We start from the raw sequence: 14,511 nt of genomic DNA on the forward strand, positions 1-14,511 counted from the left end.
TGTCTGGGTCCCTTTGAAGACTGCAATGATGCATTCACCCCCTACAGCCAGGAACAGCACAATGTTTGTGTTTTCCCTCACATCTGCTTCAGTAACTCTACCACAGACATTCTGCAGTAACAACACACCTTATCACATCAGTATGAAATGGGCAGTCAAACACAGCATTACCAACAGGTTGTAGACCCTTCTGAACAGTGGATTTGACTATTTCAGCCACACCCGATGCAGTCTCCATGCAGTCTCCATGCAGTCTCCATTGACAGACACTGGCAATATTATGGGTCATACTGAAGCATACTGAAGTGCAGAATCACACAAGCCCAAGAGCACCATGCACAACGGCAAGCGTCAGCTATAGTGGTGTAAAGCATACTTCGCCATCAGGCAGTCTTACGATGAAGCTGGGTTTGGTGGATGCCAGGAGAATGCTACCTGCTGGAATACAAAATGCCAAATACTTTTCATGGTTTGGGAGCTTTGGTTCCTGTGGAGAGATTCCTTAAAGCTTCATCTTACAATGACAATCTAGAGAAAAGTGTTGTTCCAATAGGAAAGGCTCCTTGCTGGTAAAGCATAACAATGCCCAAAGCAAGTTCCATGAAAAAGTGGTTTGCTGAGTTCGGCAGTATAAAAAAGTCCTGACCTCAACCTCGTCCAACACCTTTGGGATATATTGAAGCACTGCAATCCAGACTGTAACACTCAACATCAGTGCCTGACCTCACCTATGAGTGGAGTGAATCCATGCAGTCATGTGCCAAAATCTAGTGCAGGGGTCAGCAACCCAAATCTTGGGAATAACCATTTTGTCCTTTCAACAAAAATTGATCTGTTTGGGAGCTGCAACATTTTACTGAAGTTGTGTTTTACCATCTTTTCTGAAAATATTGTCTTATTGTGTAAAAATAATGTCTTATTGTGTGCTAGCTAATGGGCTAGTATAGACTAAAAATATGGTATAAATGAAAATACTTGCTTTCTTCTTCTTTAAGCTTCAGCTCAGCTATAACCGCTTTTCTCACATCTCCGGCAGGAAACTTTTCCTCAAAAGTGCAACAGTTTCTTGTCAAATGTCTTTTAATGGTTGACTTTTTACGAGTCTGAAGTCGCATCTCGTTCACCAGCTTCTTGTTTGAATTTCCCCGTTCCTGCTTAAATGGTGCCAGAGGTGCCCAAATGCAACTGCTGCACCATTTAAGATGGAACGTGGAGCCTCAAACATGAGAAGTGACTTCAGCTTCGCTACTTTTCAGTATTTGACCGTTTCTTCTTGCAGATTAAATGTATGGTGCTTATAATGCTAATAAATGCAATTAAGTCTATGCGTGTGCAAATTGTTGTTTGTCTAAAATCTATTTCTTTGCCTTTTCTTTGGCTACTAGCTTAGTTGCTATGTGACCAGCACTCTGCATGCCAACCTTCAGGGTTAAAGGTTGGTGAATTAACTGTTATACATAATGCAACTCCAGTGTTTATGACCATTTATTATTAAAACTGTGTTGTAACGATCAGCAGAGCTTTATTTTCTATAGAGGAGAATTATTTTATTTTTACCAAGAATCTAATTCTGCTACGGAGCTGCAACACGGCAGTAAAGAGCCGCATGTTGCCGACCCATGATCTGGTGGACAGAGTTCTCCGAGAAGTGAAGGTTGTTATTGCAGCAAGAACAGGACCAACTCAATATGAAAGCTGATGGTTTTAGAATGAGATGTTCTGCAAGCAAATAAATATGTGATGAATGGGGTGTCCACATACTTTTGACCATGTAGTGTGTGTAAACGTGTTCATGGTTTTGTCATCACACCATGATGAATTCAAAGAGGGCTGTTTTTGCAGATGGACTGCATGGCCTGGAGTAAGCTTTATTTTACAGTATAGTTTTTATTTAAAAAATACAAGGAAAATGACTTTTTTATGATATGACCCAGTTGTGCTGTAGCTGCTGCCTGTACCTGTGGACCCGTGCACATGCCATATCACTCAGCTGGGCACAGGGCCAAGCCTACTCTAATGGATTAAGCTGCAGTTCCACTCTGGCCACAGCTCTGCAACACAGCCTCGCTCACACTCTGACTGTGACTGACGTGAAACACTGACACCTGGAGTCACGCGCTGCCGTCCAGCACACGCATCAGACACACCTGTTCACCACACACACTCACACACAGGCTGCAAGTGAGAGGGACTTTTAAAGCTGCACACGAGTTAATAAGAGACGTTTCGGATGTGTGCATTTCTCTTAAACTCTCTCTCTCTCTCTCTCTCTCTCTCTCTCTCTCTCTCTCTCTCTCTCTCTCTCTCTCTCTCTCTCTCTCTCTCTCTCCCTTTCTGTCCCCTTTTCTCTCTTTCTCATTTGTTCTCTGTTTCTGTCTCTGCCAGGCTCCTCTTTTTTTGCCCTTTCCTTGTCTATTTCTCTCTTCCTCTTTTTCACTCTCTTCTCCTCTACCTTTTTCATCCTGTCTCTAGCTCATCTCTCACTTTCTTTCCCCGTTCTTCTTCCTCTAGTCTTGTTTTTTCCTCTTTCTCATTTTGTCTCTCCTTTCCTCTTCCTCTACTTCTCTTTTCCCCCTTTTCTCTCTCTTCCCCTCTATTATCTCTTTCTCCTTTTCTCTTTTCACCTCTTTTTCTCTCTTCCCTTCTGTTTCTCTTTCCTTTTATTTTTGTCTATTTCTCTTTTTTCTCCATCTTCCATACTCTCACTTTTCCTCTCATTCTCTCCTCTGTCTCTCTATTCCTATTTTCTTTTTCATACCCTCTTATTCTTTACTTTTACTCTCTCTCTCTCTTTCTCTTCTTCTTTACTTCCCCTCTATTTCTCTCGCTCTTCCCCCTCTATCTCTTTCACCTCTCTCCTACTCTCTCCCTCTCTCTCTCTTTTCCTCAGGAGGGCTTTCGGAGTCGTGTGTTAATGGCCAAAGTGTGGATTTCCTGTGAAATAATGATCGCGCCCTCCGCAGGGTTTGAGTCTAAAACTCAGGAACACTTAGTTAAAGCCAGCGAGCGGCTATTGGATTGGGATTGCTTCCAGCTGCGGGCGCCTGAGTGCCACACCACACCAACCGAGGGGGGAGTGAGGGCTTGGGGTGCAGATGTGATGTTCTCCCAGCAGGGTGGCCTGTGTGATTGATGCCTCGGTATCAGATCCACTGCTTTATTGATGGAGGACCAAAAAAAAAACGATCAGGACGTAATGGCATTTCTCTGCAGCACCAGCGCCGTTATGAAGTGGTCAGCCTCTCACATTCCGCCTCCTCTCTGTTGTTTCTCAATACAGATGTGCTTTTACCGATTACCATCTAGCCACAAAGTGCCTGAGAGAAGAAGTGGTGGACAACAGCTTTAATGTCTCAGATGGTTTATTTTTATGACCAAGCACTTTGAAGAGCAGCTCCTTCACAAGCCCTCTATATCCTCTCCAGTGGCACAGCTTGTATATTTTGGCCTTGGCGAAATCTGTAGGACGCAGCGTAACCCATGTCTCCGAGCTTTTCATGTGCTTGTGGTGCTTTTGTGGTATGTTTCTATTCTGCCCAATCACCAAAGCCTTTACAACATGCCCATGCATGGTATTCCCACACATGCAGCTCGAGACAAATCTCTGTAAGGGGTTTCGAGGCTTTATGGACTCAGATGCTCAGTTTTGTTTCAGCAACGTCGAAATGTGTGCAATTCATCAGCGAAGAATGTGGCGCAGTGGTTTAGCAGGGATGTAGAAAGCTAAACACCAGTTGTTCCGCACGTATGCCTTTGAAAGTCAGTGGAACATAGTTTTATGGAACATTCCTTGCACTTGTGTTTGATTAGTAAGAAACACCTGACTGCAGACACGGTACCACCTACATGGTCCCATCTAGTCTTCTGGCTCAATTAAATTAATCCTGACCCACGCCTCAGCAGACTCACCGTTCAGTGCGTGTGCTTGTTTGTATGCGCTTCGGCATAACAAGGATCTCATGGGTGCCAAAAAGACAATGGCACTCCATACAGTGGCAAAAAATGACAGAGTAATATGCTTGTTTACTCACTATTGATACTTCTCAACAAGCTGATGCTCTCAAGGCGCACCACTCACACATTAACACAAATGTTTATGAGACATTTAGTTGATAAAAAGTTTTAAAAAGTTGAAAAAAATCTATTTTACATATTTTTTTTAGATATAACCTCAGTACCTTCAGTACCACACCTCCAAAGTTCAGTGTTAGAAGTTGCACAATCGAAGCAGTCCTCAAGAAATCTAGTCGAGATCAGCTCAATTCTAAATCAAGCCCTGGTACAGACTTTCATCTTTTGGTCTATTTTCTTTTCTCAGTAAGGGCTTCTGGACAGCTACACATCCTTTCCAACTCGCAGTGTTGAGTGGTTGATCTCACAGTGGAAGGACGGACAGTAACGGCTGGGGATTTTTTCAGATCCGAAGCAAAAGTGGAGCTTGACTCTCTCCTCACTCTCGAGGACGAAAGCTTTAAGCGCTGTTTATCCGATGGGGTTAGTTTTAGTGGTCTACCAGGTCTTGTGTGGTTGTTACAGGGTCCCATTTTCTCTGTAGCTTTAAATTATTTTTCGTTTTTTAAACTTCAGGTTATTTTTAATCCCTTTGATCTTCTCCATCCTGTAAAAGCGGTCTCGTCAGATCAACCTAAAAATGGCTTCAGGTAATAACGAGTAATTAAACTAGTTTTGTTCAACTCAGAAAATGACATTGATTGAAAGAGTCGTTCGTTCAAAGTATTCATGTAGTTTAAATAAACGGATTTTTTAGGCTGTTCCAGTGAACCATTTCTTACTTCATCATCTTGTATCTAATCTCAGAAATCTCTCCTGAAGAATGAATGACACACACTGTGTGATATTTGTGTGTCAAATCAGCGTCTAATGACTGAGTGTATGAGAGAACAACTCCCCCGTCTCACACACACACACACACACACACACACACACACACACACACACACACACACACACACACACACACACACACACAGTGATGATATACAGCCATAAAATTAACCAATGGGTTTGTTAGACTTACAAACTGAAAAGTCAACATTAAATAAATAAATTGTGTCGTCTTTAAGTAACTGGTTTGTGTAAAACAGACAAAAATGAATAAGTGTGTGTGTGTGTGTGTGTGTGGTGGGGGGTGAGAGTATGTGTGACAAAAATAGTGGGTCATTGCCCCAGCTGTGTGGTTTTGGGGGGTTAGAGGTGGGGGGTGTCATGGGGTTGAACCAAGGACATCTACTTTACACCAAAAGGTAGGTAGGTGTGTGTGTGTGTAGCTGTGTGTGTTTGTGTGTGTTTGTGCATGTGCTTGTGTTGCTTGTGTATGTGTGTGTGTGTGTGTGTGTGTGTGCTTGTGTGTGTGTGTGTGTGTGTGCTTGTGTGTGTGTGTGTGTGTGTGTGTGTGTGTGTGTGTGTGATTAACAGGGAAAGTCTTCCTCAACAGACCCCCCCCCCCCCCACCCCCCACCCCAAGGGGGGACGGACTGTGGAGAGAGGCTTTCCCTGTTAATCACACGCGCAGCGCGGCGCAGCGCACATCCCCTCTCGCGCAGCGCGGTGCTGGGAGCTCATAAGCGGAGCAGGTATAAAGGGCACAGAGGAGCGCGCGGCGCCGCACCGAGCAGAATGAGGGCAGTGATAATGTGGATCTGCCAGACCGTCCTGTGCGTCCTGCTGTCCGCCGGCGTGGGTGAGTCACCGCGTCCTTCTGACAAACTTCAGCCTCGGAGTTGCTCAGCTGATCATTACAGACCCGCGGTGCTAGACGGGTTAACGGATCGCGTGAAAACCAAGTTTGATCGCGGGTTGGTGCGTGCGCACGATTCCAGGGTTACTTGTTGATGGATGGATAGATAGATGGATGGATGCCCTGCTGAAAAGGGACCATTAAAAACCATCAGGATTAGAGTCTTTCTAATGGGAATTGGCTTAACGGTTTCCAATAGAGACCACTAGTTTCCTGTGGAAAACCTTTACGGAATGCATTTTAAGTCAGACTTCTTAAACTATTAGGATCCTTTTGTGATATTGTGATATCAATCCATTAAAAAAAGCCAAAACACATTACAAAACCATCAGAAACCAACAGAAACACTATTGATTTCTATGGGTTTTTCAGCTGGGTGGAGGTTCAGTGTTACTGGGAGTATTTCAGTGTGGAATTCTAAAATGCTGTTGTGAATAGTTTGTCAGAGAGCAGAATGTTTCAGGGTTAGTGCTCAGAGCCACAGCTGGCTGGTTATGTGGTTCTGTTCTACTGGGAGTAGAATGGGAATGGAACTGGATGGGAATGGAATTTGTTAGAACTGAAGTAGGAATCTAATAGAATGAGAATGTGTTTGGAATAGAATAGACATGGAATAAGTATGGGCTGGGAATAGGTTTGGAATGTGATTGGAATGGCATGTGCATGGTGTTGGAGGGGGTTGGAAATGGGATTGGGATGGCACTGGAATCCAAGTTTTCATTCAAACTATGTCTTCTCTCTTAGACGCATTTTTTTTCAGGTGTTTTATTGTCTGTTTCTGTTTTTGTAGTTTCCAACCGTTTTTTTCCCCAATTGCTTGATGCCTTAGTGGACTGGTGTAATATATATGACTCAGGATCTTCATTCTCCTGTTTAACATGCCGCAACGATGGAAAAAGTTTATTTTAAAATTCCTGATCTGGTGTAAATCCACTGCAGGCTACATAACCACAGAAGGAAGCTTACAGTATATGTTAAGGGGACCGTGACTTGTTTAATCTCCTCATTGACATGACTGTATATTTGTGTTGGGGTTTACTGAAATCCAGCTGCTCCTTCTCTCGTGGATTCTCATCTGTGTTGCCATGCGCTGCAGTGTAATGTAAAAGCCTAGTATAGAGTGGCCTCTATCTCAGTACACACTTCCACAACAACATAATCCAATAAATTTGGCTTGAATGGCAACAGAGATTTGCTTGAGTCTCCCATGCATCCACTTAAGCATGCAGTAAGGTCCTGCAAGGAATGACGCAATTCCTGGAAAACTCATTCTTAGGGCAGCATCTATATATCTATATATCTATCACTGCTCATGCGTACATACGTCATCCACGGCCTCTTTTATGCCCTTGTTTGAGTCCCCAGACATTCCGTATTTTTGCTCCATCCCAGCTACTAACACACCTGAACCAAGCAATGGAGACCAATGAATACCTGCTGCAGTTGTACTGGATCTGGGATAGAGCAAAAATGTGGACTGGGGGCCTCCAAGGATTGGGCTGGGAAATGGTGCTTCGCTCAGGCAGGCTGTGCAACATCTGCATGCAGGCTTTTCTTCCATATTTCACCATCACAAATGTTCACTGGACCAGATGTGCAGTGTAAACATATGCCAGACCCAAAAGTACCTCAGACCTGCTCTGGAGCTATTTTTTTTTTTTTTCAGAGGGAAAGAAAGATGCTTGCTGGCAGATCAGCTCCATGTTATGGCCCAGATGAGTCAGATTGAAACTATTAATGTAAATGTCGAACCAATGTCTTTCTTCATTACTGCCATAAACATTATCTTCAGTATTGTTTTTCCCCGCCTCATTTCAGAGAGAAAGATCTAATAAGCAGAGCCCAAGATAAAGATGCGTATGGGCGGCACGGGAGAGGAATTTAAAAAGGAGTCTAATTGGAGCGCTGAAGGAAAAGATCAGTGTTAGAATAGCGGCTTGATACGAACCAGATGTTCTCCGATGCAGCCCAAACATTAATAACCTGCTCTCATCAAACCAATATAGCCACAGGAGTCACAGCGCCGCGCCGGGAGAACACCACTTCTGAGAGTCATTGGCGCTTATTCACATCTGTCAGACTGTAATCCTGAAGGGCCACAGCACTGCAGAGTTTAATGCACCTGATTTAGCTCATCAGCTAATTTACAAGACCTTCATTAGTTTAACTTGTTTAAGAAAAAGGAAAACACTAATAACCTTCGCAGGGCTGTGTCCCTCCAGGCCAGGGGATTGTATTGCACTGTCTAATTATTGAAACCATCTGTAGACTACAGTTACCTATAAATAAACCTAACGACGTGCCTGATTCCATTAGAAGATAATGAAAACACTGAAGTCAAATAGAGTTGCAGGCCTCTATTTGCAAGTGGGGTGACAATTTATGAGGTAGACTGCTGCAGCCAGAGGGTCATATGTCTGGTTAAGCGTGGGCTACTTTATAGGAACCACGCAGTCTTTTTCAATGGCCATCACATGAGTCTGTAAGATGAGCTTATTGTAAAATCTCACTCTTTATTTGCCAGTATGCCTGTAGGTGAATACTGTAGGGACATTTTTGTGTTTGTCAACCAAGGGATACGGTGTGGTGGGTTGAGTGTAGGGGGTCCTAGGATGACAGTTATCATCATTGTGATAAATTATGTCACAATAAGCTTATTGACATTGTGGATATCATAAGTATTTTAAGAAAGCTGACCAACTGCCTTTCTTAACAAAATTAGCCCTGTCTAACTGAACCCAGTGCAGCGCAGTATGTTGAACGAAATATACAATGAATAACTGTATTCATAGTTTTGGTAGTCATTTTAAAATCTGGCACCACTGGGACATTTTTCAAACTTCAGAAAAACTGAATATGATAATGCGTGTCATGTATTATGATATTCTGTTTTTGCTATATTGTCCACTCCTATTTGAGCATAACCAGCTAGAGTTAGTGGCCAAACGGTATAAATCCTGTTGAGAGCTAAAAGGCAAGTTTCATTAAAGGTGTCCTTTAACTGTTTATTTTTCCTTGTCTCTTGGCTTTTATGTCAGTGGTGGGGAATTCTGTTCCCGGAGGTCTGGTTTCCAGCACAGTTGTGTGATTTTCCCGCTCAAACATACCCGATTCCACCCATATGTTAATTGATAGGTTTAACAAGAGCGTTAAATCACAAAACTGTGCTGGACTCCTACCTCTGCTTCTACATCAAGTGTGGAGGAAGGTTCTCGCGCTCAGGCTTGGCTGTTGCCATGGCAGCCGAGTTGAAGATGGTATCATTAGTCAGCATTATTAACACATCTTTGTTTACATCATGAAATATGTGACCGTTTTTGGTGCTCGAAGAAAGTCCTAATGAAGTAGAAATTGAGAGGCACAGGACATGGACTGTTGGGTGGACAAGTGCCACTGAGCAAATTCCACTGACATAAATAAGAGTTAATGCTAATGTTCTTCTGTCCCACCTCATTGTCCCGAGCTCAGGTACTGTGCTGGCTCATTATACATTACTAGAATTTTAGGCTGCCTTTATGAACGAGAATGCAGAGGACTCCCTTGTTTTTAAGTTGTTAATAAGGTATTTACTTACTTTTTCACACATAGAGAATTATCTGCGTTACCTGCTTTAAGAATTACAAACGTAAGATTACTTTTACCAACCCAGCCTGCTGATCAAAGACATAACACAGTAGTAGCAAATGTTAAGTGATACTTTTTTAATCCCACAAACGGGGAAAGTCCATCTCTGCATTTAACCCGTCCGTGAAGTGAAACACCACATACACATTGATGAATACACACACACTAGGGGGCAGTGAGCACACTTGCCCAGAGCGGTGGGCAGCCCTATCCACAGCACCCGGGGAGCAATTGGGGGTTAGGTGTCTTGCTCAAGGACACCTCAGTCATGGACTGTTGGCAGGGACAGTTCCCTAACCTCCAGCCCACGACTGCACCCGAAACACTCAGCAGGTGCGGTCATGGAAGCTCAGCTTACTCAGCACTGATCTACAGTCAGTACTGACTGAGAGTCGATGAGCTCCCAAAATTAAACAAACAAACAAATAAATAAATAATAAAAATACAAGGAAGCAAAGAACATAAAATTCAAGTCATAATATTGGCATCTTATGAGTTTTACATTATCCTTGAGCTAGTGGGACTCTTTCTTCCTCACTGACCTGTAGAATCTAGCTCTGAATACAGCCTGGCCGTTTACCACACTGGACACAGAACTAAACAACGTTAATGTAAGTGACAGGGAGAAAATGTAAAAACGCAAGTTAATATGCATAATATGTCCAAAAGACAATGACTGACTATGTTATCTTCACTCCAAACCTGCATAACATTGACTATATTCTAGTTTACCTGATCCAAATAAACAGCTAATTAAAGCAGTGCTGTGTAAGTTTCGGGGACCTCTCTGTTGGAAATGTATAGTTGCACAAAATGTGAGGAAGAATATTTTGTAATACCAGTTGTGCTTGGCAAAGGGCATGTCTTCTGAGGAAATACGGAATCATCTACTTTTGTCACCGTATCCTTATCAGTATTCAGTTGTATTTGCATTTGAGACTTTTTAACCAGCCAATCTAGCCAGACCTTGTTTTTAAGCCTGTGCAAGTAACACTAATATTTAAAGCCATATGACATAGTTTGAAAAACTCCCATCAGATCCGGCCCAATGACTCTGACTTCTGAACTAATCTTTTAGGCTTTACAGGGATACTTGCAGCAGCACATGGCCACCTCATTTTCTAGTGTTTTTTTCCTGACTCAGTAATTCTACTTCTTCAGTTTTAACAAAAAACTCCTCCACAGCTCAGCTGTAACAGACCGGTCCTGATTGTAAGAGGTGTTTTATAGCAGGCAAAACATTAAAATGCAGGGCTGGGGTACTTCAGTGGTGTATAGCAAGTGTGCAACAAAGAGCTAATTGGAGCATGTTTTTGATAGATGTTAGTCCTAATGACTTGTCTGTGAGTGAGATCACTCATGTTCTTGCGTGTGAGATAAAACATGGTTTGCACATAGTTGTGAGCTGACATTGCCAGTGTCTTTGAAGCGGTGCAATGATGTGAGTAATGAGTGTGTGTGTGTGTCAGGTTTTTCAGGAGCCTTCAGGGAGGCAGAATTAACCCAATGTGAGTAATAAAGCAGGAAGGACAAAGTCAAGGGTGTTAGACAATCTCCTTTATGAAGAGTGCATGTGTGCACGTGTTTGTGCGTAACCTCATGGTGCTGTCTCAGGTTGTAGGAAGCAGTCGCTGCAGCGGTACCAGAAGAGCGAGGACAGCAGGCTGCTGTGTTCCGACGGCAGCCAGTCTGCTCGAGTCCGGAGGTTAGCGCTAGAGAACTGCGCTCAGAAATGCAGCAAGAGCAAGACCTGCAGGTAATGTACTTATTAGGTATGAATCTCACAAAAGGTTTGATTAAGTTCAGACTCTGTAGGAAAATCTAGGTATCATCGCATCTCAAATTTCACCACAATTCAATTATTTTGGTATGACAAATGCACAATGTGAATATATGAATAGGCAAATATGACTGGAGGAAAGAAAACAGAAAAAACAATACACCAAGCTTTGAAATGCTACAGTTGAATTATTTGGGATTATTATACTTAATTTGAACGTTACAAAACCAGTGAAGTTGCCATCTTCAGATCAATGCATTGGATGGGATCAATGCGCTTTTACACCTTTATATGAATCTAGATTGGATTGTAACCTGCACTGGTAATCAGACGCATCTCACGTTAGTCGAATTAAAACATTTTTGAATGGAAATATTTCGCCGTTGTCGGGAGAAAACCTCGTATCTCCAAAACGGTAACTTTACAGGAGAAGGAAAAAACCTACTGTGGTTTTAATGGTAGTGAATGGAACCAGATGTCTTTCCAAGTCATTTTGGGCCGTTTCTTTTGGTCCATTCATCATGAAATTTACACACAATATAAAGAACAATAGGTAGTTTGACATTATGTCAAAAACTGAAAAATGACAAAAATGGAGATACAAGGTTTTCTTCCGACAGCAGCAATTTATTCCCTTATACTGGCTTCACACCAATGTTTAAATTCTACTTTTGCATTTTGCAACTCTACCCAGATATAATCCTGATGCTCAAGGTGCATCAATAAAATAACCAGGTGTGAACAGAGTCTGAGAGACTGTAGGGATGGAGAGAACCCTAAGAATTGTGCTTTACACTAGAAGGCCAGACACTATGTTCCCTTGAAGAATCTGAGAGAATGGACCAAAAGATTGGACTGAGAAATTCTTCTCATTCATGTGTTGGCCATTTAGCTCATTACATTACACACAGGGTGGTAATAGGGTAAGTAGTCAGTAAACAGCTGTGAGAAAGTGGAACAAAAGTTTGATGTGTGTCCCCCACAGAGTGGGGCTGCTGAGTGCTGAAAGTGTAGCATGTGAAAAAGGCTTATCTTCTGTTGCATCACTCATGACACAATGCCCCTGGAAGCAACACCAGCACAAGAAGTATGCGTAGAGAGCTTCATGAAATCAGTCTTCCAAGGGCAAGCCTAAGATCACTATGTGCAATGCCAAGTGTCAGCTGGAGTGATGTAAAACATCCCAGGAAAACTCTACTGGAATGTATTGTGACAACAATAAAGTTTGGTGGAGGAGGAATAATGGGCTGTTTTTCCTTTCCTGAGTTTTGCCTCAGCCCCTTAGATCTTAGTTCCCTTTTCCTGTTCCAGCATGCCTACCTGTGCACAAAGCAAGGTCTATAAAGACATGGTTTGACGAGTTTGGTGTGGAACTCCAGTGACCTGCACAGTGCCCTGACCTCAACCCCACTAAACACCTTTGGGATGAACTTTAAATTTGAGAGCCAGGCATTCTCATCCATCTTTATCAGTGCCTGACTGTATTCTCACAGACATTATCCAAAAACCTTTAAAAAAGCCTTCCCAGAAGACTGGACACAAAGTGGGGCAAACTCCATATTAACTCCATATTAATGCCCACGAATTTGGAATGGGTTGTCCAACAAGCTCATGTGATGGTCAGGCGTACGCATACCTATGGCCATATCGTGTGGTTTCCCATAGCTGTTTACTGACTAACGTAGCACTGGGATGGTCCTCAAACTTGTAAGCTCAAATTTGGAGTTTATTTAATGATGCACTGGAATGGCCTACAGTCATGAATGGTTAGAGTTGGGAAGATAGATAAAAGGGAAGAGGACTTTCAGGCATGACTTTTCTCCAAACTAGTTATTTCATTACTGGTTTATGTCAGGAAGTTCCATCAGTGGACCCAAATCTCTTCCTGACCCTAAGTGACCCCTGACTACCTACTAAATTCACACCACTAATCTTTTACCTCCCATCTCAGTCTATTGCTTTAGGGTTTTCACACCTACCTTTTATCCCCAGCATCACCTTGCTTCCTTTCTCTGTCTCTTGCTCTTTGCAGGGCATTTAACTATGACCACATTAATGGAACGTGCCACTTGCTTTCATTTGACCGTTTCATGGAAGGAGTGCAGAAGGAGCGGCGAGCCAACCATGACCTTTACGAGAAGAAAGGTAAATATTTTTGTCCTCGACATTTTCTCGTGTGCTTGACTTTTTCGTCTGGTTGCTGGTTCTTCGAGAGCCTGAAGATCCTGTGGTGAAAGCGGCATCCGCATTTGTTTAGTGCAGAGGCCGCAAAGTGTTAAAGTCCTGGACAGCTGTGTGTGCTCTGTGCAAACTCGTCCGTCTCTGTAAACAAACTGGGTCTCTTGCACCAATTTAAAGAGCTTTGGAAGCTTAAAGTAAACATGGAAGAAACCCCAAGGCAAACAAGCATGCTCATTAACTATGTGGCTGCTGTTTACGCTTCCATCAAGAAGTTTCTTTTTTTTTTTAAGGACAGGAAACTTTCACCTGCAGATTCACCCCTTTGCAAAACTCACTTCTGGAAAGTCTGGTGAAGACGTCAGAGAGGCCTGCAGTTGATAAACAACTTTTTCCAGCTTTGGATTATTAACATGTTTGTGTGCTGGTTCCCCCACAGACTATGTGCGCGAGTGCATTGTTGGTTCAGGTGTGAACTACAAGGGAAGAAGATCGGTTACAAGGAGTGGAGTCTCATGCCAGGCCTGGAATGTATCAGTGCCCCACGAACACAAGTAAAAATCTCTTTACCGCCCTCTCCTTTCACTTTTCTGTTACTTCTGAATCCCTCAAAGAGACTCATTTGCAAGTTTTCACAGGAACATACCGCATCCTTTGGTGACTCATCCTCTTAGCTTGCCATTAATCACTGAGAAACAGCTGATGGAAGTCTCCTGTAGGAGAAGAAATCAGAAGAGAAATCTCCTTTCTGTCTCTGTAGCTTCTCCTAGACAACAATAAAGTCAGATGGAAAGACAAAAAAGATGTTGTGTAAGTCACCTGCTGCTCCTGGGAAAAAGAGCCCAGTAATCTCCTGTCTCCTCTTGAGTTTTAGAAGATATGTCATGTTTTCAGCAACTAAACTCTCATCTCTCCTTTGTCTCTCTTGTACCTCATGACTCTTTTGACTAATGCTATTTCTGCTAAGGAAGTTTTGGAGAATCACCAATGTGAATCACCAAACTTGAACTATAAAACAACTGGGAAATAAAATGACCGTCTAGACTGAAACGTCTATTGACTGTCCATAAATCTAAAATCTCTTAGTAAGGTTCGTCTGATCGAATTATTAAAAATTAAATCTCATATCTCTTCCCTTATAATCAGGGATCATGCACATGTTCCCAGGCTT

At 42.7% G+C, this 14,511-nt stretch overlaps 1 protein-coding gene across 2 annotated transcripts in view; it reads left to right on the forward strand.

Moving 5' to 3' along the window:
• Positions 1–5,577: 5,577 nt before the first annotated feature.
• hgfa (hepatocyte growth factor a) overlaps positions 5,578–14,511 on the forward strand; it is a 35,197-nt gene continuing 26,263 nt past the window's right edge. For both annotated transcript variants that reach the window (XM_017706394.2, XM_037542506.1), the window contains exons 1-4: positions 5,578–5,701; positions 10,997–11,138; positions 13,195–13,307; positions 13,780–13,894. In XM_017706394.2, the coding sequence (XP_017561883.1) occupies positions 5,638–5,701; positions 10,997–11,138; positions 13,195–13,307; positions 13,780–13,894 (434 nt within the window). In that variant the 5' untranslated portion in view covers positions 5,578–5,637. The remainder of the gene's footprint in view (positions 5,702–10,996; positions 11,139–13,194; positions 13,308–13,779; positions 13,895–14,511) is intronic.

This window comes from Pygocentrus nattereri, chromosome 11 (genome assembly GCF_015220715.1).
Source record: "Pygocentrus nattereri isolate fPygNat1 chromosome 11, fPygNat1.pri, whole genome shotgun sequence".
In the NCBI taxonomy this organism is placed as follows: domain Eukaryota; kingdom Metazoa; phylum Chordata; class Actinopteri; order Characiformes; family Serrasalmidae; genus Pygocentrus; species Pygocentrus nattereri.